Below are 24,625 nucleotides of genomic sequence, written 5' to 3'. Positions count from 1 at the left end.
CCTCTACCCATAGAAACTGTTATAATTTTTATTTTTATATAAACTAAAAAATGAATTTTACTTTGCAATCCTTATGGTTCTTATGATAACTGCAGGCATGTCAACATGTAAAATTTAGAAATTTGCCTCACAGAATATAGAAGAAACAGAACATTAAAGAGTTACCAAAGAATGACTATAAAAAAAAGGCAACAACTTTACTCATGTAAATGTGAAGTCATATCCTGACCAAATGAGGAAGTGGCAGGCCCCGGGGCTCAGGCTCACTTACCCAAGACTCTCATAGACGGCACACTGCCGACCGTCTTCAGTTGTTTCTGTGAGGACAGAGAGTGCACTCCGAGTCTGAATTCAAAATGCTGAAGAGAAAACCATCCAATGTTTCAGAGAAGGAGAAACATCAAAAGCCAAAGGTAAGGCAATTTTATACACAGTCCAACAAAACTAAGCCATGCGATAGAATACACACATGCACAGTTCTTTTTTGTCAATCATAAATAAAGTCAATCACAGGGCTGAATGCCTCATGGCAAATATAAAAAAAATAATTGCAAAGTTTCATGTTAAATATTACCTGACAATTATTGTCTTTGTAATTTTATCTTATAGTTCATATTTGATCATTTACATCTTTAAGTGAACTTGGAGCTCAGAGTACCACCTTCATGGAAGTCAACTTGGTGGCTTTTCTGTGAAAGACTGAGATCATAAAATATTCTTGCACATTTTTAATGCCATTAAACTTGTCAATGTCTACTTAACAATAAACTGAATGCATTTCATCTCTTAAGTGCTCAGTTTCTCACAGCATGTTTAATTATGAGGCTTTAAAATAGATATTTTGGTTAAATATTTGATTATTTTTATTTTTAACATTAAAATATGAAAGCTTGTTGTAGATATTATTTTCTATTTTTTCTTTTCAACTAAGGAAGAGGTTGTATTGTGTTTTGGGATACGTCAAAACCCCATAAATTAGTAAATTTGTCAAATTGGTTCTGTTTGGCATATTGTTTTATTCTTTGTCTTGACCATAATTGACACTAAAAAAAAAAATAAGGCATAAGATACCAAAGTTTAAATTCTATTGTAGTTATCTAAGTTAGTTACTAATTTATGAAGTACTGGTGGAGAGACTTTTTCTAATACTTGTACATTTTTTGAGTTTTTTATGTAATTAACATTTTAAATGTTTGTGAATAAATAATAGCTAAAATGTCTTTTGAAAGGACTGATATATCACCATAATGGCTATTATATGCTTGGCACCTATTCTGAGAGAAAGGAGTTGGGAACTGATTGTGAACTTTTGTACTGATGTGTCATCAAAAGATAGTCAGTATTTTAACACTCCTTGCAAGTTACACACAGCCTCTCTGAAAGAAACAAAATAAATGATTTCCAATCTTTGGAAACTAAGAAAAATTATTTTTATATTAATTCTTTCTGACACAAAGACCTGATAGAGGACAGACAAGCAAGTACCTTTACTGAAAAATACAGCGGGAAAACACATCACAATTTCTGTCTTTTCCCCCTAAGTAATAAAAATTCAAGGTAACATTTTCCCAAAGAGTACAAAACAGTTTCTAAAAGTACCACTTACTTTTCTAGTCAATATTAATTTAATATAAAATTTACTTGATTAAATGCAATAATATTGAGTTTATAATAGTAAATTTAGGAAGATCATAAAGTTAATATGAAGTGGTGGTTTTCCTCCAAGTATTTAAAATCCAAAGTTAGAATATCTCATATATTATGTAGTGAGTTACTATGTCATTAAACTATTTTCAAAAAGATATTTCAGCCTATTATCACCTGCCTTAATTTCAGAAACTATTGTAATACATATGGAGTATTGTTCATCTTATTGACTTCCTTATCCAGAAAAAAAAAAGATAAAATACACAACTGAGAACATAATATATCACAGAATATAGTTACTTTGGAAACATTAGCTTCTGTTGTAAATGAACTCCGATTTTCTGGAGAGATGGTTTTATACTATATACATTTTTAAATTTATTTATTTTACAATTACAGTTAATGTATGACATTCTATTAGTTGTAGATGTGCAATATCATTAGACACTTCCATGTCTTACAAAATGATCACCCCAATAAGCTTAGTACCATCTGACACCACAGAAAGTTATTACAATCTTATTTCCTATATTCCCTATGCTGTGTTTGACATCACTGTGACTATTTTCATTACTGGCAATTTGTACTTTTAATCCATTTCACCTTTTCCACACATAGCCCCATACCCATTCCTCTAGTGACTGCCTGTTTGTTCTCTGTATCTACGAGTCTGTTTCTATTTTGTTTGTTCATTTATTTCGTTTTTTAGATTCCACATATAAGTGAAATCATATGGTATTTTCTGACTTATTTCATTTAGAAAAATACCCTCTAAGTCTGCTCTTGTTGTCAAAAATGATAACATTTCATCCTTTCTATGGCTGAGTAATATTCTGTTGTACGTATGTACCACATATTCTTTCTCCATTCTGTGTCAATTTAAAGAGTTTTGTACTTGCATATAAACAAGTACTTTTTTCATATATTCCAGATTGACTAAATCCTTTCCTTTTAATATGGAGGTAATATTTTCCCAATTATTATACTGTAATTTTGCCCTAGAAACATTTAGTTTACCAGGTAATTTTCTTAATGCATTTTATGGAAAAAGATGAGAAGCCATGAGATGTCACAGATGGATGTCATGATAATCCTACAAATATGTGGGTAATAAAATGAAGAGTGCAAATTCCTTCATCTACCAGAAGGGAGCATAAGCCCTGTGTCTAGAAAGACAAAATAGAACCATCAAGAAAACAGCCTTCAATACATAGAATCACTGTTACTACTCGGATTAACCACGCACCAGATCAGTGATCCCACCTTTTAACTCAGATACTTACACTCCCTATGCTGTACTAATTCAGAATTTTTTAGAGAGATTTCCTTGTGTTTTATTGCAAATACTAAAGTAGGCAATGAGCAACATTAAAAATGAGGGAACTATTATTTAACCACCTAGTTCATATTAATTACTGTGGGTTTTATTTCAGGTGACCTAGCACCCAATTCAAATGGTGAAATACATATTATACCTAATGTAATACCTTAGATAAAAATTATGAAAGACTTTGTTATTAGTATTTTAAAATATTTCTTTTAAAATTATTTATTTTTAGAGAGAGGGGAAGGGAGGGAGAACAAGAGGAAGAGAAACATCAATGTGTGTTTGCCTCTCGCACACCCCCTACTGGGGACCTGGCCTGCAATCCAAGCAGGTACCCTGACTGGGGATTGAACTCTTTGGTTCATGGGCCAGCACTCAATTCACGCAGCAACACCAGCCAGGGCAGTATTTAAAAATAATTCTTATAGCTGTGAGAAGAATTGAAAACAATCATGAATATAAAATATAGCAGTAGACTTTATTTGTCCTATATCCAAAACAATTTATTACTTTCTTATGTTCATAAGACATACTGATAAACATGTCCATGAATCAAAATAAGAAGTCAAAACACATGTTAAAATACAGTTTTATCATGTATAATTTTATCACCAATGTGTCCTCTTTTCTACTCTTTATTCTTGTTTATTTTTGATATGGGTTCTTTCTTCCAAATAGCTCGTAAATAAGGCCAACAGTATTCATATTTATTATAAGATATTCACAGCGTAGGTTCTGAAGGAAAGACCAGAAATATTTTGTAAGGGAAACTGGAAAAGCCTTGGAAAATTATGACAAGAGAAACCACTATGAATGTTGGAATGTTAATGTTAATAAATTTCAACAAGTTCAGTTTGTGTCTCAGAAGTCTCTATAGTGTGTAGATATATTCCAAATTAAGAAAGAAATTTTATAAATAGTTGTTAACTATTCTATATTTAGTTGATCAAAAATAGCCTTGGTTAATATGCAGGCAAGGTGCTATACCCTACATTCCTTCTTCAGTTTTGTTTTTACTTTCTCATCATAAGTGCCCACTACTAATTATGATTTTTTTAAAAAAATTTAAACATATCCACGATTTATATTTGATAAGATATGATATCATTATGCTCTATAAAGTCTTACATTATAGAACATAATTTTTCTTAACTGCTTTTCCAACTAAAAGGTTAATCTTTTGTTTTCCATATTTATTGTGTTTATTACATACCAGTACTGTGTTCAGGTCTTTTTGTACACTAATTGATTTAGTATTTGTAACAACTCTATAAAGGAATCATTCTTATTCACCCTTAGAGAGGAGAAGTCATGGGGGAGGCGAACTAATTTGAACAAAAACACATAGGCAAATGATAAAACTATATGATATAAATGCACATGTCAATTTTCAGTAATCCTGTCCTTAAATATTACACTGCCATTACAAGCATAGGTACTATAGATATCATTTCTATTTGTCTTAATTACCAGATAAATTTTAAGGAAACTAGAACTAGACAGAACATATTTGTAAGAGCCTCTGTATAAGTTGGAAAGGAATTTAGAGATCCTCGAATTTCACCTGCAAAATCCCTTCAGGTGTTCACACAAGATTCAACACTTATTGTAAAACAACAATAAGAATTTTGTTAATATTCAAATATTCAAATTGTTAAAGAAAAATTATGACCTAATATTGAGGTAAGAGTAACCATGTAACTCCTTCCTGCACTTGGAATAATACTTTCAATGTAATAGGCTCTTAATAAATACCTGTAAACCGAATCAAATTTCTTGAGTCTACTGTATGTAGACTAGTTCATGTATGAATGCTCACTATGTTATGCCCTTTTATTATTCTTGGTAGCAAGTCTATTAGTATGTACCTCAGAAAGTTTGTATGTGTATGTGTAAATATAACATTCATGTTTAAGTTTCATTTTAAAAAGAACACCTATACCTCAAACATCGTGCAAAGACCCCTAGAGAGGCCTGTTGTTACATAATAGACCTTTGTTCCAGTTTGGGGAATATGTTAGAAACTTCAAAAATAGAAAAGGAGTATATCACACAAATAAAAATTCTGCAACTGAATCAACTGGCCTTTTTTGGCTGGGTTAATGATGTGTATCGATAGTTTTAACAGAGGTTTTTCTTTAAGTAAAAGAAATTCAAATACTGCTGTTATTTAAAGGAGAACATGAAGTGATGGCAGTTCTGGAAATAAAAACCTTTTTTTTATCATTTAAAAAAATCTACAGTGCATAGTAAATGAGACACCATTAGTGTCACAGATGCTAATTTTCACGAGCAATGACTGAAGTGGCATTCCTTCCTGCTTGCATTTGATCCTAGCAATGGTAAGAGGTGACGAGTTGATTATGAGCTGTTTTCACTGCACTGCCCGCTGTGCAAATTTATGCTTTAGACAAGGATGACACATAGTTTTGGCATTAAAGAGGTTTTTTCATTGCTTTTTCTATCAAGACTGTTAAGATACATTTTAACTCTTATCTAACCTAGTATAAGAGAAGAGAAGTGAATATGCACTGATGCTTATTTTCTGAAAGGCATTTGCTCAGGGGGATTATGGCATTATCTTTTTCCTGTAATTTACAGGAAAGAGAACAGTACCATAGGCGTGAAATATTTTGCCCAAGTTATCATAGCTACTAAAAAAGAAAATGATTTGGGATTAAATGGGAAAGTTTTTCTTCTTCTAAACCTGAGTTTCTTTTGGCTTCTTCATCTGAGGTATAATTTTCAGATTTCAATTTATATGAATTAGGTTGATTATTTTGGTTTTCCAAAGTGATCTCAAAGATAGCATGTGATATACGATGTAGCCAATATTTTAAATTCACTTTTCCATTTAAAAAATGATGCATGGAAGTAAATGTTTATTTTTTACTTTTATTAATTAACCCCTTCTGTAGCCACAAGATCTCTCCAGAGGTTCTCTTCATTTATGTATTTAGTATTTATGTCTATTTGTTTTCCAAGAAATATTTAAGATAAATTATAATGCAAACCTAAAACTAAATAAGACAAGTGAGGAGAAAACAAATTATAGACCACAATGAAAGGTGTCACAGGGCCATCGAGGCTGAGTTAAATATGGGTAACTGTACTTGCTCCACAGCGTGGTCCTACAGAGAGGCAGCACTGCCATCCCAAGACCTTGCTAGAATGCAGATTCTCTGGTCTCTCCCAGGCCTATTAAATCAGAATATACATTGCAACAAGGTACCCAGGAGTTCTGTGAGTACTTTAAAGCTTGGAAATGGTGTTTGCATTGATGGTTCTCAACCTCAGTTGCACATGTAAATCACCAAAGGGCTTTAAGAATCAATGATGATTGCATTCCATTTTCAAGTATTCTGATTTATTTCATACAGAATGTATCTGAGCATCAACAACGTTCAGAGTTTACCAATCTGAAGTCATTTTTCCCTACTAATGTTGTCAAAAGACTTGGAAGTTAATTCATTAATATATTTATCCATCCATTTATTCATTCTTCAAAGTAACAATATCTATTGAGTGCTTACTGTGAATGGTATCCAGGGGTGTCCAACCTTGTGGTGTCTCTGTGCCAAGATGAAAGAAGAGTTGTCTTGGGCCACACATTAAATACATTGCGACATGTAATCACACTAAAAAAATCTCATAATGTTTTAAGTAAATTTATGATTTTGTGTCGGGCCACATTCACAGCTATCCTGGGCTGCATGTAACCCATGGGCCACAGGTTGGACACACCTGGCAGACCACAGGCTGGGAATACAGTGGTGAATAAAACTGAGGTTGCTGTCCTGAAAGGATTTCTGTTTCCTAGAGATCACAGGTAATACACAAGATAACTAGGTTAAATGTAGCACACTAGGTAGTGATACATGCTAAGAAAGAAAGGAGGACTATGAAGTACAAAGGACCAGGGAAGACTTGGTGAAAATGAGACATTTGAAAAAGGACCTGGAAAAAATGGAAGAGTTGGCCCTGACACTGGCTGGGGAAGTCATATTCCAGGCAGAAGGAAAAGTTTGAGCTGGGAGCATCCCGGGTGTTTTTGTGGAACAACGAAGCAGATACACACATGGGGAAGAGTAGTCAGTCACAAAGAGCCAGAATATAGAGCGCCATCTAGGTCATTTTGGGGATTTTTGGCTAGCATTGAAAGGCTTTGAGAAGAGAAGGATCTGGCTTACCTTTTAATGGGTTTGTTCTATTTTGTGTTTTGAATATACTGAGGAAGCAGGAAGAGGAGACCCATTAGGAGGCAATTCCAGACACTAAGAGATGATGTGGCTCAGATTAGGGAAGTGGCAAGGGTGGGTGTTAAGAGACGTTGAATTTGGGGTGAATCTGTGCATATTGTATAATTTGCTTGTATACAATGCTTGAAAGGTGGCGAACAGAAAGGCTACCACCACGCTGTGCTGTTCTGGCTTCCAGCTCGTGCCCACATTCCAAGGAGAAACGACCCCATTCCTCTGCTCACAGTCAGCAGAAATTCACTGTCAGAAGGATGTGCCACTTCCTAAAGGCTTCTGCTTTTTTTTTCAAAATAGTATTTTATTGGATTTAATTTTTATTTCTAGGGCACCTCAAGACAGAAGAGATTAACTAATAATTTCCCCATTTCATCATGTTTAATAATTTGAAAGTTAAATAATTTTAGCCTCAAAAATTTCTCTCCAAAAAGGCAGAAATTAATTTTAGCCTTCCCATTGTACAGAATCTGTAATCAGGTTTTGTTTTGTTTTTGTTTTTTGCCAGCAAGTACCAAAAGAAAGGTTTGGAGCTAAATGATTGGTTATACTTGAATTAAAAACAAAGCAAAATAAGCAACAACAAAAAGAAGAAACAGTGCCCAAACAATATATAGAAAGGTCAGGAGACAAATGGTGGAGAGAGACAATGGCACTGTAGACTGCCATTTGGAAAAGTGGATATTATATCCTGTAGAAGAGGATAAAGTCACTACTTTGACTACAAATACACTGGCTTTGTTTAAAATTAATTTAATGAGACACTTATCTCTTTAATATTTTCTTACCTTGCTTCAGAGATAAATGGTTTCATTACCCCTGCACATTGTTGGGTTGTTTTTTCTTTGTTTGTTTGGGTGTTTTTTTTTTGTATATATAATGAAGTACCTACTCAACATATTTAAATTTCCAAATTAGTATTACCAGACTGATCCATTTCTTTTCTTTTTTAGTGTTAAGGATTTAGGTGAAGTTCTAGAAACAAGACATTTCATAATTAGCATCTTAGCAGAGAACCAAAATGTCTTCCATTAAGAATTGATTAATAAGAATAGAGGAGGGTTTTAAGTTCCCAGTAGTGAGTGGTAAATGAAGTGATTCCTTCACAGATATAGCCATTTGTCAACAGAGCTGCCTTGTCCCCTTCCTTCCCTCATATGAAGAGCTTTGGAATTTTTCACCTCATCTGTATTAGTTTTCTAGGGCTTCCATAACAAAATACAAGAAACTGTGTGGCTTAAACAGTAGAACTTTATTTTCTCTCAGGCCTGGAAGTTTAAAGTCCACGATCAAGGGGCTGGCAGGGTGGGCGTCCTCTGAGGGCCATAATGGACAGATCTGTTCCAGGCTTCTTTTGTGGGCTTGCTCCCGACTTGCAGCCTTTCCCCTGGTTGACCCTGTGTGGATGACCACTCCTGCGCCTTCTTGTGTATCCAAACCTCATCTGTGAGTGGCTCTGACCACCCTCATGCTTTCCTCTTTATTTTCCATAGCCTAGAATGCTTTTTCTTACTTTTTCCAGCTCAGGAATTCAGAGCTATCTTTTAATACCTCACGGGATTCTCACTCCCTGAAGAAAACCTGCACCAGTTAGCCAAGGCAGTGCATTAGAGGGCAAAGCAGTAGGGCACACGAACTAACGTCTTCTAGGCATAAACTAAGATTCTATTTTGATATGTTCTAATAAGGGGATGCTGAACATTTTATTAAACTTCTTTTGAGTTTCTTGTGCTTCTCTGAAGAAGGGAATGAGTTAGAACATGTCACATACGATTGCTGTGAGAATTAAGTTAATTACCACATGTAAATTTCCTAGCACATAATACACGTTTGAATAATAATCTCACCCTCCTTTCTATTTTCAGTGGCATTTGTTCCATACCTGTATTGTTGCTCTTACCATAGCTTATTTCTCTATGTCCTTTCAACTGGAGTAACCAACAAAAAATGAGTCTTCGTATCCGTGCAATTTTTGTTGGGAAGCAAGGGGAATGGAACTCTGTGGGACTTTCACATTCCATGTACCTTCTCTTATGCTATGGTTACCATCAAAAGCATTCCTACCGTGGAACAGAGCCGTGACTTCTCAACAGAAGTACCGTAAGTGTAGAATGACTAATGGATGATATTAGTCATCTAAAGAAGTAGTCTACTTCAAGAAACTGGTTTTAAATGGGTCACTGATAAAAATCTGGGCAACACCCACGTAAAATAAGGTAATCATTCTTAGAATCAGAATGAAATTAAACAAAATAATAAAAAATTATAATGTAATTTGTCTGAAGAGGAGAAGAAAACATTCGCAAAAGGTGTTACTTTTCAGGAAGCCTAAAAATAAGTGGGACAATGTAAATTTCCCACTGTGTCTGAAAAACAATCCAGATCAGCTGAAATAAATATTCCATTTGGTTCAGCAGACTTGTTCACTTAGGTGAGATAGGTTCTTTTGGATTCTTATAACTGTCTCTGTAGCCCTTGATGTCATCTAATTCCCTATACCGTGACTAAAATTCCCTATACTAAGCACAAAAACTCCCAACAATGATTCCGTATCCTATGTAGTATTTCTCCCAGGGGAGACAATTTGTTGATTAGTCAACAAGAGTATGCATTTTTCTTGGCAGTCAAATTTCTTGTAACGAATCAATACGTGGTATTGCCATTTTCGGTAACTTATCAGTTTAGTTTATGACTCAGTCCCCCTCTAAGGATCTTTATTTCTAAAAGCTTGGAAAAGAATTGTCTATACTTGTTAAAATTAGAGCCTGATGTTGGCCATGGAGACCTGGCCCAGGAACTTGGCCCTGAGTTTCCAGTTGGCCCCACCTTTCCACTGTATACATAAAATGAGAACAAAAAATAAACTTTCTTTTCTACACTTTTCATAATTTTAGTAATTTAAATTCCTGGAATAAGTTTCAAAATGGATTTACTTTGTATCAAATTATATTTTATAATTCATAATGATAGGGCAATCTGGATATTTGGCTCAATATTTTTTCAACTATTTCACATGATAATAGCTATGCAACTTTGATTTTTTAAGTTAAGTAAACAATTAAATATATTAATTTTTTAATTCTTATGAACATATATTCTTTATTTTGTTAGTTATTATACAACCATCACCATGTTTTTTAAATCAGGCCATATACAAATTTCAAATTACTTTAAGATAATAGATAGCTCATTATAATTATCTATCAATTGTAAGGCAGCCATTATCAATGAAACAAATGTTTGTACTTTTAAAAATAAAATTTCTCGAAGATAAGTGTTCCACGGTTACTGAACACTGTATTTTTGGTTTAGGAATTATCATAAACTCAGTTCATTTCCACCACTACTATTACATTTCAATATCACTATTAACCACTCAATAGACTGAAATATTTATATAGCCAAATACAAGTTTATGGAAAGAAAAATAAATATAATAGACAATGAGGAACTTAGAGAACCCAAAAGTCTCTCCCAAATATCCTGGCATGAACTTACTAGAATTTTTTTCCACCTATTCCTTCCCTGTTTGGGATTACATATCATATATTTGCTCCACATAAACATGTCTGTTTTTACTAAGAAAAAAAAAGTTTAAAGTCCTAAGCACAGTGGCAGCGGGTACTGCCTGAGATGGGAATGTTTATAAGCTTTATGATATTAACTGCAGCACTCAACCTCAGGTGGCATAAAGCATGCAAAAAAGAACTTTCTGTCAGTTTTATTATTCCTAAAAAGGTTCCCCTTGAAGCAGAAGAGTGACCTTGCTCTGCCGAGCTGACATATGCCACTGGATTAATGGCCAAGCTCTGCTGGAGGGAGGCTCCTGGAAACATTACAGCTCTGGGCTCTGGGCGGCCGCTGGCCATTAATCAGGGGACCAGAATCATGCATCAAGTGCACTCATTGAAAAGTAGTAAAAATGACTTAAAAAAACCTTTTTGAGAATTAGCTTATTGTTGTCATTACTTGTGTTCAAGGAGATTACTGCATGACTAAAATATCCCTTCGGGAGATATTTAGAAGTGTTATTATATACCCAGAGGCCAAGGGAATGGAGAGGACATTTAAGACTAATGGAAGTAAGTAAGGTAGAGTTTTTGTCCCAGAGAATTTGATGGGAAATTTTGTTTAATGAGTTCAAGTTTTCACACTTCATTTTTACTCCTTTATTTAACCACGATTTCAAAGCAGTGGGTACTATGAATGTGTGCCACTTTGTGATACTTTTATTTTTTATTTTAAAACCAGAACAACTGGGTTTAGTGGTATACACATTTGACTGGTAAACCTGTATACTTCAGTAACATGAGTCTGAGTCAACACATTCACCCGTTAAATATATTTAAAAATATGTTAAGAACTTAAAAGTACTGTATATTCTTCCTCCATGTGTTAGCTAGTGAAAAGTCTTTTTTCCTCTCTGATTACCGAGAAGGAAAAAAGGCCTGAGCCTAAGATCTTGAGAGAGAATATTCAGTTCAATTCATCTAATATTATGTTCCTCCTGCTTTTTAAAAATCCCTTTTGCGATATGGAATAGTGGGAGGGAGTAATGTTTTTTCAATCCCTTTGATAAAATTGAACAGACATAATTTCTTCTTATATTTTTAATAGCTTTACTTTTATATTAATGATATTATACCTAATACACATGATATATTTTCATTATTAGGTAGAGCAAATAGTAGAATAGGCTTTTATTAAGAAAACCATAATATTTGATGCTTAAGATTATGGTCAGTGTAGTAAGGCCTGTTGTGATTAGTAATTCAAAATTATTCTTCTAAATAACTATTGCTTTCTTCTAGCATAATATTCCATATACTTTTCTTTTTAAAATTACTTATGCAGAATTATTTATTGTTTTAAAAGCTTAATTTTAGGATTAAAATAGTTTATAATAATGTGACCGGAGTTAAAATTCATAACCAAAGTTAAACCAAATTAATATTTGGTTATAAATGGAAACAATTCAATGTGCATATAATAAAAGTTAATTTCCGAATTTATAGGAAGATCATTAATATTTTTTATAACTGGAAATTTGAGTTATTCATCTTTGGTATCACATGCCTTCTGTCAAACTGCCTAGAAAACAAATTAGTAATGGATATTTGCTCAGGGAAACAACTTAGAGTAGGAGTAATAAATGCTTGAAACGTATAATTTCTTTTTTTGAAAGGTTTTATTTATTTATCTTTAGGGGGGAAGGGAAGGAGAGAAGGAGAGGTATTTTATGGAGAAACATTAATGTTTGGTTGCCTCTCCTGTGTCCCCTGCTGGGAACTGGCCTGCAACCCAGGCCTGTGCCCTGACTGGGAATTGAACCGTGATCTTTTGCTTCACAGGCCCACACTCAATCCACTGAGCTACGCCAGCCAGGGCGAAATGTATAATTTCTAATTCCTCTCCCCACTATCTTCTCCAAAACACATACTATCTCTTTACGACCTCTTTAACTCTCAGCCTGAAAGTGGCTTCAGAATGCTTTTTAACACAGTTTTTGGTTAAGGTCTTTTCAAATTATCCGTGTGATGCAAGAATTGGAAAACTTTCTGCCAACTTTGGTTTTGAGAGATAGACCATCCAGATAATAGATAATCTTTATGCAATATTCTTGTAAGAAGTATACAACATAAAATGATTATGTTCAATGTGCTCACTAGAGATAATTTTTCTATCTCTTCTTTTAATAGTTCAGGAGATAATTGTATTAGACACATTTTTTGTAATGAAGGACTCCTTTTAATAAATTGTGTGTGCTTCATTGCCTTTTTGTTACTTTACCATCATTTTAGCAATCACCATATTTGGATTTGGTGACTTCTAAAGAATTCCTCAGTCAATAACTTTACAACCTCTTAGAGTAAGTAATTTTCAAAGATGGTTAAGCAAATTCAAATTGTATCGATTTCAACTAATTTTACCCCCATAATCTGTGATCATTTTAACGGACCTCTCTTTTAGATGGACTATACATCTTGTAGGTATAGCAGGCACATAAACACAAAATGCCTTTCATGTACTAAGTAGTCACTACAAATTAGTATTGTAAATCGGATAATGTAAATTTCCAAGTTGACATCTATTTACATAATTTGATTCATTTTTTTGTGTATAAATATTATCTGCTTTTAGCAATTGTTTCTATATTTGTATACCATCCATATTAGTGTGGCTCTGTTTAGTTCTTTTTTTTTTTTGCTGGAAGTTTGTACCTCTGGAACCTCCATAAATCTATCCATCTGTAATTACTTTTTAAAAAAATTATTGTACTGTTGTTTAGCTCTTATCTACTGAAGTAATTTGGTAAATGCCACTGATAAAGTGTAAATTCCTCCAGGATAGATTCTTGCCTGATCAGGGTCACATTTTTAAAAGCTTATCATTTCCTCTACAATAAATAAAATTTTGTAAGAATCAGTTTTATCAAGTGACTGAACTTTTGCCACATTATGCTTTTTACCTAAAAATAAGATCTTTAAGACATAGCTATACTACTTACTTTAAAAACTCCCTAAACTAAAAAAGAATATCTTCATGTCTATTCAGTTCCTAAAAGTGCAGCGTGACTTACCGTCTTTAGATGCAAATGTAAGTCTCAAGATACAGTAATAAATCATGGGGCGGTACAGTTGAGAGTTTTAAATATGGGAGTTGGTTTTACTCATAAAACTTGTTTTTGTTACATTAATAGGCTGATATAAAGAACCACTCTTCATTCTGCATTGATTGTTAGTTATAGTTTCCCTCCTTTGGGTAATTTTCCTTCAGGCAGTTTGAATTTGCAGAAAACATCTCGTGGCACATCAACTTCTGAAAGTAAAGCTTTAACATGGAAATTTTGACACAGTTTAAAAATATGATGGTGGAGTCAGAATCTGGACTTCCAGATCTAAAATATTTTGCAGCTGATAGAAAAGATGCTGAACCAGACAGATCAAGTAAACTAACTTGTTCTGAGAACCTAGAGGTGCATGAAAATATTTAGAGCACTGATATGTATTTGAGCATTGATTACTCAAGTTTAAGTTGAAGGCCATGTTCCACAGCTCTGATTGGTTTTTGCCCTTAGCTCCCCTGATGCGCCACACAACCATCTGTAATTGGCACCACAGGATAGTGTAATTATTTAACACCGAGGCAATCCTAACTGATTATTTTAAGTGAATTAAATTTGTTTCACACTATTGAAAACATTTTAGCAGCTGAGTTTGTTAGAACAATTAAATCCTCAAATATCTTTGAATCAAGGCTGACAAGCTTATGAGAAATAACATACTATTATTATAGAATATTCATATAAGCAGAATTTTCTATCTTGTAGAACATATACTAACCAATGCTTTAAGTGCAACATTGAGATGATGTGTGAGAATTCACTGACAGCATGTATGTAGTTTTTAATTTGCCAGTATTTTCAAAATACTGGGCATGTTTGACTTACATATGCAATTTTTTTTCCTTGAATAGACTGTGAAACTTTTCCATCAGTGCCTTACCCAAATATTAAGTCATGCTGGGGGTAAGAATTTATTTGAAAACCCCAAAGATGGTAGATGGTTTAGAAATAAAAACAAAGATCAACTTTTTTTTTGTAAAAGGATGATTTACACATCTGAAAAAAGACTTAATTCTCCTTCATGCTGATGAATTTAGGCTGGTCATTGTCGTAAGAAGTCTATTCAGTACCATTCTTTCTACCAAGCAACTTTCCACACTTTCCATCCTGCTCAGAGAGCAAGTTTCTTTGAAAATAAAGAAAGGATCAAAACCTTGTAATGGAACGGCACAGTGAGGGGCACATCAGGGTGGAGAACTAAAAAACATTTACTTTTTTTCCAAGTTCTGGTTCCTGTAACAGTTTTCTTATGGAGAAGGACAAGACGATTTCTAAGAACAATGTCAGCTTTGTATCATCTGTAATAATTAGAATTGTTAAAACTAGAGAAGAAATGTGACTCACAAAAAATAAATCATATAAATTCTTTTAATCACATGTTGCATCGTGTAGCGACACACACACACATTCAAGCACCATAAATGACTTTTTCAGCCCTATTTCTGCGGAAACCAAGAAGACCATATGGAAGAAGGTCATCTTCACCCTGTAATCTCAGATAGTCTTCAAAAGGCAAACCAATAGCATACATTTATATCAGAAAATTAATTGTACTAAAACAAATTTAGAAAGCAACACTATTTTCTCCTTAAATATGCATTTACTTCTAAACAACTATGACTGAAGCAATACTAAGGATAGTTTTACAAACGTATTCTTTTGAAACTTGCTACCATTGACTCTCTCTCTCTGTTTTGTTTTTAGCGAGAGGCACCTGGATTAAGTCTTTTAGGACTATTTTTTTAAACAGTAGCTTTAGATTAACAGTAAACTTGAGATGAAGGTACAGTTTTCCCATATATCCTATTCTCACACATCAACATTTTGTAAACTATTTTCAACTCTCATGTAGGTACATTTCTTTTTTTTTATGATCTGACATTTTATTATGGAGAATTTCAAGCACATGTAAAAGTAGAGAGTGGTACACTTCCCATGTATCCATCACCCAGTCAATCATTAAATAATGGCCGGGCATGTGTCTTCTTTACGCCCAGACACTTCACACACTTGCCGGCCCTCCCTAGATTAGGTTGAATTACAAATAAAAATTTGTAACATCGTCGAAGAGCTATTTACTTAAAAATTGTTCTCAGTTGTTTTCTGAATGGTTTAATTATAGCAGTTTATTTGATCTATATTTAAACAGGATCCATAGATTGTGTTTGGTTGATACCACTCTTAAAGGTTCTTAATCTATACTTTCTTTTTCCTTTTATTCCTTTCTATTGATCAGCTTAAAATCAGTTTATTTGTCTTGTAGATTTTCTCATTGTTTAAATTTTTGTGACAGACCGCATTCTCTTGGTATTATTTAACATGCTCATCTGTCTCTGTGTTTAACCTGGATGTGAAATGCAGAGAGCGTGGTGTGATTGATTTTTTTAAAGCATATTTCATCATTGGTATTAGGCACTTGTATTATGAAGTAGGAATTCTGATTCTCTCTTTTTGTCATCTGAGTAGCCATTGATAATCACTTCCTGGATCCATTATTGCATTTGGGGAGTAGAAAGCAGTAATTTTGTAATTTCATCATTCTTAATTTATTAGAATAGCATATATATTTTTCCTCATTATGTATGTAGTTACTCTGAAATATATTCCATACAAGGAAAACAGATCAAATGTCTTTCCCTTTACGTGTCAGTTCTAATAATAGAAGTATATATAACATTTCCAAAGGTAACTACTGGATTTTCTCTTTTTAGTACAATTAGGAACTCATGAATTTTGAAACATTAGATGTATTTTAATATAGCTCAGGTACATTTATTGATGATAAAATTATCACATCTTTGGATACAGTCTGCTCCAGTGAGGGTACCTTCAGTGTGGTCACTGCGCTGTTCTGACAGCAGTAGTCTGGAAGTTTACACTCTCTGTGGTCTGACGAGATGGGAACTGTGAGAGTTCTGACAGGGAGTTGCAATGCCAAATGTCATTGACATCAGTACTTGTTTTCATTGTCCCTCAACTTTTAAAAATATATATCAATATTACTAATAGCAATATGATTACTAAAAACAGGTTAAAATTTAGTTTGTCTTTTTTTTGTCTTTTGGACAGTCTACCTACTGTTTTTTAAAGTCACGTAAAATAATTCCTCTATCTAAGCCACCATTTAAATATGGAACTATACTTTGCTTGTTTAGTGCACTTTATTGAATTCTTACTATGTGCTAGATATTTCATAGGCCACTGGGGGAGAAACTGTCCTCAAGAAGATAAAGTATCCGGGAAAAATAAGCAAAGAAAAGAGCAATTATAATACAATTTGATGATTTATAAAATTATTAAATGATTCCAGTGCTAGTCATATGAGAAATATAAGTAAGTTCAAACATTTTGCTAATATAACCATTTCATTAGACTATAACTGCCATAAGGCAAAACTGTTTTATTTACTGCTGTGCTCACAACTCCCAGAGTAGAACCTGGCATATACTATACTCCCTAAAAATGTCTTGTTGAATAAATTGAGTGTTGAATACATAAATAAATAAATAAATAAATAAATATGGAATTAAGTTCATTTGTTTTATTTTTATCTGAAATTTTTAAGGATGATTTTATTTAATTTTGTTTATAAATATGTAAAATATATGAGAAACAGTTACATAGTTTTAAAGTCAAATTTATAAAGCAAGATATATTCAGAGAAGTCTATGTTTTCCCATCTCTTTTGTTTCTTATGCCCCATTTCTGTTAGAAACATCTAAGATATTTGCCTATATTAAAACACTATGTATTTTCCCCCTTAGAACTGCAGCCCCCTATGTACGTTTTTCTTCACTGGGCTATTGTTTATGTACGCTGTGTCCTGGAGGTCATTCCACAACGGCATATAGAGATATATTTCAATTACTCACAGCTGCACACAAGTCCTCTGTTTTACCATATGTCATCCAATCAGTCCCTTTTCGATCATGAACATTGAGCTTTACAGCTGTTTGATAACATAAAAGTTTTACAATGAATGGTGATGTGTAAATCAATTTATATCCAAATGTATCTCTAGTATAGCTGTCTAGAACTGGAATTGCTGGGTCAAAAGGCAAATAAAAGGTAATTTTGCTAGTTTTGCTCCTCTGCAGGTGTTGTGCCATTTTACAAATGTATTTAATTGGACAGCAAGAGACTATAAATTTATATAGAGTTTACTTAAAGACTAAATATGATATAATGTCAACACAAACAAAAAATTATCTAAAATCTGAATTGCATTTTATTAAAGTTACTCTTTATATACATACATATATGTGCAGAACTAATATATATATATATACAGTATATATATAACTTCTGTCATGATGGGAGCTTACGTCACAAATAATATTTGCTAAATCTAATCCATTACAACTATGCCATGCAAAATTGTCAATATTCCAATAATACATTAGCATTTATAAAATACTATTGTCTATGAAACCAATTTCTACCACATGATTCATCTTTTCGTTAGAAACTTAACTGGAAGAGAAATTATAAATCTGTCTGTTGTCTACACCTCAAAGTAGATAGTAACCCTTTTTCATCATCAGCCATAACCTATATACCAGAAAGCCATCTCAGAAAGTCACTTTTAGACTTAGAGAATGATGAAAAATTTTAAACACATAGATTTGCTTCTTAAGGTTGTCTTGGCCTGGGTTGCTATTATACTCCTCTCGCTTAAAACTGTTGAGTAATTCATAATGAGATGACTGACAAATCCAAAGTAATAGGCCTGAAGCCTTCTTAAACTACTCCTCCTAAACCTGCTTCTCTTTATTGATACAATGAGAGGGAATTAATTTTAAAAGGGGGTGATTATTGATTACTTAATGGCAGAAGATAGTGCAGAGAAATGCTGAAGCAAGCCTATTCTGTACCCTCCTGGGCAACATGACCCTATTATCCGTGGTGGAAATCATGCTGTAACCCTCATTCATGTTTAGTAGGCAGCATGCAGGCTGGAGGTAGGCTACGAATTTGCTCTAAGCATAGGCTCCAATAGTCCATATGCCTCTTTCAAATATATAAAAGAATAACACATTTCTCTGTGTTCAGATAGTTCCTAAGCAGTACAACCCTGCGTTCAATTCCCTTGTGTGATTTCTGGGCAATGATGACCTGATGGAAATACCTATTCGGCAAGTTGGAGTGATTAATGCTTTGGGAAGTCACTCCCGATGAGCAAACTGTGCATGAAAAGGCTTTGTATTTTCCAGTGTGGTTCTCAGTTCCAGCCTTTTTCTTTTTCTCCTCTTGCCACAAGCTCAAGGGCTTGTTCAGCAGGAGTGGCAAGTCAGCAAAAGGCACTAATTGTGTCTAACATAGCCATCATCCTTAGAGTGTATATTCTGTATCACACTGTCTATCAAGCTAACCCATTGTCACATGTCAGGACCTTTTTATTTCACCTTTTTATTTCTCCCTTATTTAAAAGGGAAGCAAAGAGTTTTAAAGGTAGCTGTTGGGGAGAGATGAGTATAAGAGTGCTTGAAAGGACTAAGAGTCATTGATGCTAATTTGAACTAAAGTGGGCTGTGACATCTGAAAGCACAATACAGTTTTATAGATTACTGGCTCTCATCATCAGTGTTTCTAATCACCAGGTTGTTTTTCAGTACCACCACCTTATTTTGAAAATACAAGCTTAAAATGAGAGTAAGTTCTTAAGATAGAACATATTCTTGGATTCGTGGTTACCAAAAGAATGTAATATCAAATATCTACCTTTTCCAAACAATAATATAAAATTAAATAGACTGAAGAAATATCAATTTTTGGCTAAATGACTCTAAAGATTTTTGCAAATGTGTTTTGGAGAGTCATTTACTTTATAGCATATCAGAAATTGTTTATAATTGCCTGCATAGAATAAATTGCATGAGATAAATATTTAGTTTTGCAAGACAGAAAGTAACCAAGGAAACAAATCTTCTATTAACATAATTGATTTTTTTCCTCAAAACCAGTGAATAAAATTGATTTGAGGTCTCACTGTAATTTCATGTTTAATGTGGAAAACTTCATTTTTACTTGAAAACTGAATGGTGCGTGCCTAAATGTTGTTTTTATTTTATTAATAGGTATATGTGTATATCTTCTCTTTCTGACATCAAGTAGCGAATTTCACAAATTAGCAGGAGTTAACAGTAGAAGTGTACTTGTATTCATTTTTTTGAGAGATATGATCTTTATGAGGTATAATGTTCCAGGTACTCAGATGCTTTTTCGTTTGTTTTCTTGTTTGTTTATCAGTTGGTTGTCGGGTTAGTAACAAATTCCATTCCTATGAGCAAAATTAGCATTCTAAAATAAAAAATTAATAGTTTTCCTCCAAAGTTTTTAACACTATAGCACAAAACATGAAGGCACTTTATCAACTGTAAAATTACAATGTTAATAATAGTTATAACTTCAGTGCCTTTAGTTATTCTAGAGAGAACTTTTTAAAATAATGTGTTTGCATAACTAATGCTTATTGAACCATAATCTATTTTGCGCTTTTAACTGTAAAAGCACAAATCCTAAACTTCCTTTTCTTTTCCTTTCTTTCCTATTTTATAGCGCAGCAGCAGCTTTGGAAATTTTGACCGCTTTCGGAATAATTCTGTATCAAAACCGGATGATTCAACAGAGGTTAGTGTTTATTATGTTTTATGAATAATGCAAACATGAAAAATTATAAAGCCACTATCAATTTTGTAAAGTATAGTAAAAAGCAAATGTTTAAAATCATTGCCTTGCATATATTTTCACGATAAATGAACAAACAATTCTTTAGTACCTAGTAAGCACCATGTGGGAGCAAAGAGCTCTCTAAAAAGCCTAACCGATGTTTGGGAGGCAGAACATGAACTTAAGAAGAGACTTACGTATAACGCAGACAATTCCTAATTTCCTGAGCATTTCCACCATTAAACAATATGTATGTTAAATTTCTTTCCATTTTTTTCATTTTATTTATTTATTTTTATTTAATTCTTGTTCAAGTACAGTTTTCTGCCTTATATTCCCAGCCCTGCCCGCCCCCTGCCCCATGCTCCCCGCCTCCCTTCCATTTCCGCCCCCCACCCTTAGTTATTGTCCATGTGTCCTTTATACTTGTTCATGTGAGTCCATCCCCTTTTCCCCTATGATTCTCTTCCCTCTCCTCTCTGGACCCTGTCAGCCTGTTCCATATTTGAGTGTCATTGGTCATATTTTGCTCGCTTGTTTGTTTTGTTGTTTGGATCCCTGTTAACGGTGATATCATATGGTATTTGTCTTTCACCGCCTGGCTTATTAGGTGTACCTTCTTTCACTCAGGAGATGGTTAAATAGCTTAATAGTAAATTTCCTAGGGAAAGAAGACGCCTTCTCAATCGCACTCACACTTCTACCACCTGCATTGAAACGTCTCAGTGGTGCCCATTCCACACACATTTGCAAACCATCAATGCTTTAAATGCAGCTGAAGGAAATCTTCTGCATTTCATATGTGTACCACATATGGTGCATGTGGTTTAGAGCAATAGGTTTTAGATTTTACTCACCTTTAATTATTCATTCTAATTAGTGTATCTTTATTTTTATTTTTTATAAATAATTTTTCCTTTCTTGGATCTAATTTCTCAAAATACTTTTCAGATTTTTACATGCATCTATCTATACTATTTTAAAATATGTTTAAATAATTATTCTAGACAAAAATGTGAAAATAAAATGACATCTATCATTACTTTATAAATATCCTTATTCATACTACATATGCATGTGTATACAATGTACCCCCTTTTATACACATATATTATATGCATTCCCTTTTATCCATTTATAAGTTTATGTACACAGGCTTATGGAGAGACATATATGGATATATATGCATACAAGCCCTACATAATTTTATTTTCAGTTAACATATTGTATAAACCTTAAGTTTTCCATAATCATAAATAGCTATACTCCATTGTTATTAAGTTTATAACTATAGAGTTAACCTAAAAAGTTTCTCAGGCTCATTCAAGTTCACCGACTAGTAATAGTGACCTAGTATTTGTGAAAGTTTAGTGAACCTGATAATGTAGATTGCACATTTTCAGTAATCTAGCATTCATTCACTCATTTAACATATTTATTTATTCACTTTACAAATATTTATTCTATGACAGAATTTCTGTTAGGCACTCAGAAAGTGTTGTTACAATAACAGATGAAAATCCTTACTTAATGAAGCCTGGAGTCTAAGGAGAGATGATTAAAACAACAGCAAAATAAATAAATAAATTTTTAAATAAAATTGTGATTCAGGCTATGAAAGAAAGCAGCATAAGGCCCTGGCTGGTGTAGCTCAGTAGATGGAGCGTGGGCCTGAGAGCCACACAATTGCGGTTCGATTCCCAGTCAGGGCACATGCCTGGGTTGCAGGCCAGTTCCCAGCAGGGGACTCACAAGAGGCAACCATACATTGATGTTTCTCTCCTTCTCTCCTTCCCTTCTTCTCTAAAGGTAAATAAATAAAATATTAAAAAAGAAAGAAAGAAAGCAGCACAGATACATGTTAAAATCAAAAATACCTGTTGAGGTAGTTTCTTTAAAGCTTCTGAAAAGAATGATATAAAAATCTAAAACTATTTGTGGTGTTGTTAAAGTTTAGGCAATGGTAAATAAACATAGGTAGTAATAAAGTAATATACTTTCTTTTTTATTTTAATTTGTAATTTTAAATGAAGATAAAGTTTAAATAGAGAAAAGAGAAGAAAAAGGCTAACTCTAAAATTTCAAACCATTTTCAAGTTATATTTCATTGAGGGTTTTTTGAACTAAGCAGAGAATCTTTGTCTTTATAACCTTGAATGTAGAAATTAATAAAGTGCAATGAGGGCTTAAATTGGCTGTCCATTCATATTTATCACAGGTACTTTGGGGTAAGACATGAAGCAAAATGTAGTATTGATTAATAATGGTGTTAACTATATGGTTAAACCTTCATATTAAAATATTCAAGTTCACTAAGTAGAAGTTTCCATGATATTTATATTCAGGGAATGACTAGCTGCCCACCTATTTGGAGTGGTGAGCAACACTAGACTAGATCACCTTCAAGAGTTCTTTATTACAAACCTGAGATATTAAGGCTATGTCACCCAAATATGTTCTCCAAGAAAAAAAATCACTCCAAAGTTCTACGTGAGAAGTTTTGCTTATTCAAAATATATTGTGTGTCAGTTATACTCCTAGAAGTATTATAAATACCCAGAATAAGTAAAACAGGTAGTCTCTAGTCTCATAGAACACACAGCATAGTGGGAAACTCAGGCAATAATCACATGAACAAATATATTATCAAGTACCATTAAATGTTTAGAAGAAGAATAAATCAGAGTATACTTGTCCAGGGAGTATGGACAAGTGAGAGCTACTTTAAATAGCGTTATCAACCAGGAGACTGCTGTCTTGTTACGTGGTATTTGATTAGAATCCTGGATGAAGGAAGGAATACATTTGTGGATTCCAGGGAAGCCAGTAGCAAAAGCAAGTGCAAACATTGCTGGGAACACGCGGAGAGGAAGCAGCAGGACGGACATGGCCGTACTTGATTACGCTTGTTTCTAAGCTTTACATGTTTCAAAATCACTGGAAGCATTTGTTACAACACAGGTCATTCCAAGTGATGCTGATGTTGCTGGTCTGGGGGCCACATTTTGAGAAACATTGCTATAGTGAGCAAGGGAAATACGAGAAGTAGTTAAAGGTGATGTGATGAATATATTCTATTTCATGTATTCTTTGTATACTGTAATATGTGTTACATTATAAAATATATTAATTATATTGTTGCATTATTTTATCTTATAGAGAAATATTAGGATTAATGCTTCTTATTGTTTTATCATCCTCTCTTTTGTAAACAATTCTAACTAGGTGTATGAGGAGGAACTCATGAACGAAAGTGGAGAACAAATTAAAAATTCAAATAATGGAAAAGGTTTAGGTAAAAAGATGAGAGCCATTTCTTGGACAATGAAGAAAAAAGTGGCTAAAAAGTACATCAAAGCCCTTTCTGAGGAAAAGGTAAGTGTACTCTGTTAATCACTTCTATTTCCCTATTAAATTTTTCTTAAAATGTTTAACATGTTCTTCTAGATGTAGAAATGCTTATTCTTTATGGAGGACTTCAACATCTATTTCTCCCTCGATAATTGTGCCCAGAAGTTGGGTGGAAGAAAGTGCTGTTACTCCTGTTTAATAGAAGAAACTGAGGTTCAAAAAGATCACAGACATGTAGTATATGAAGAACATATATAGTTTACATTGTAGAAAATATCAGTACTTCATTCCTTTTTATTGCCAAATAATGTTTGGCAATAAAACATTAATCACATTTATCTTTTCATCAGTTGATGGACATTTGTACTTTTTGTACATATTCTACTTTTTGGCTGTTATAAATAATGCTGATATAACTATCTGTGTGCAAAGTTTTGCATGGAAATATTTTTTTTTCATTCTCCTAGGTATATGGTGACTCTGATATTTCGAGAAACTGAAAAACTGTTTCCTAAAGCACTTGCATAATTTTACATTTCTGCTAGCAATGTATAAGGTTTCCAATTTCTTCACATGCTTGTAAGCACTTGATATTGTCTATCTTTTTGATGCTAGCCATCCTAGTGGGTGTGAAGTGGAATCACAATGAGGTTTTGATTTGCACTTCTCGGAAGACTAATGTTAAGATTCTTTTTATGTGCTTATTACCCACTTGTATATCTTCCTCAAAAAAAGGTTTATTGAAATCTTTGC

At 33.4% G+C, this 24,625-nt stretch overlaps 1 protein-coding gene across 1 annotated transcript in view; it reads left to right on the top strand.

The window, feature by feature from the left end:
* Positions 1 to 257: 257 nt before the first annotated feature.
* SAMSN1 (SAM domain, SH3 domain and nuclear localization signals 1) overlaps positions 258 to 24,625 on the top strand; it is a 48,874-nt gene continuing 24,506 nt past the window's right edge. Inside the window, exons 1-3 of the mRNA XM_037059039.1 lie at positions 258 to 413; positions 20,411 to 20,482; positions 23,747 to 23,896. Of these exons, the coding sequence (XP_036914934.1) occupies positions 357 to 413; positions 20,411 to 20,482; positions 23,747 to 23,896 (279 nt within the window). The 5' untranslated portion in view covers positions 258 to 356. The remainder of the gene's footprint in view (positions 414 to 20,410; positions 20,483 to 23,746; positions 23,897 to 24,625) is intronic.

Source organism: Sturnira hondurensis, unplaced genomic scaffold (assembly GCF_014824575.4).
Source record: "Sturnira hondurensis isolate 20B ecotype Veracruz unplaced genomic scaffold, ASM1482457v3 Scaffold0010428, whole genome shotgun sequence".
Lineage (NCBI taxonomy): Eukaryota > Metazoa > Chordata > Mammalia > Chiroptera > Phyllostomidae > Sturnira > Sturnira hondurensis.
Note: the sequence above shows the minus strand (reverse complement) of the source record. Positions and strands in the feature narration are given on the sequence as shown.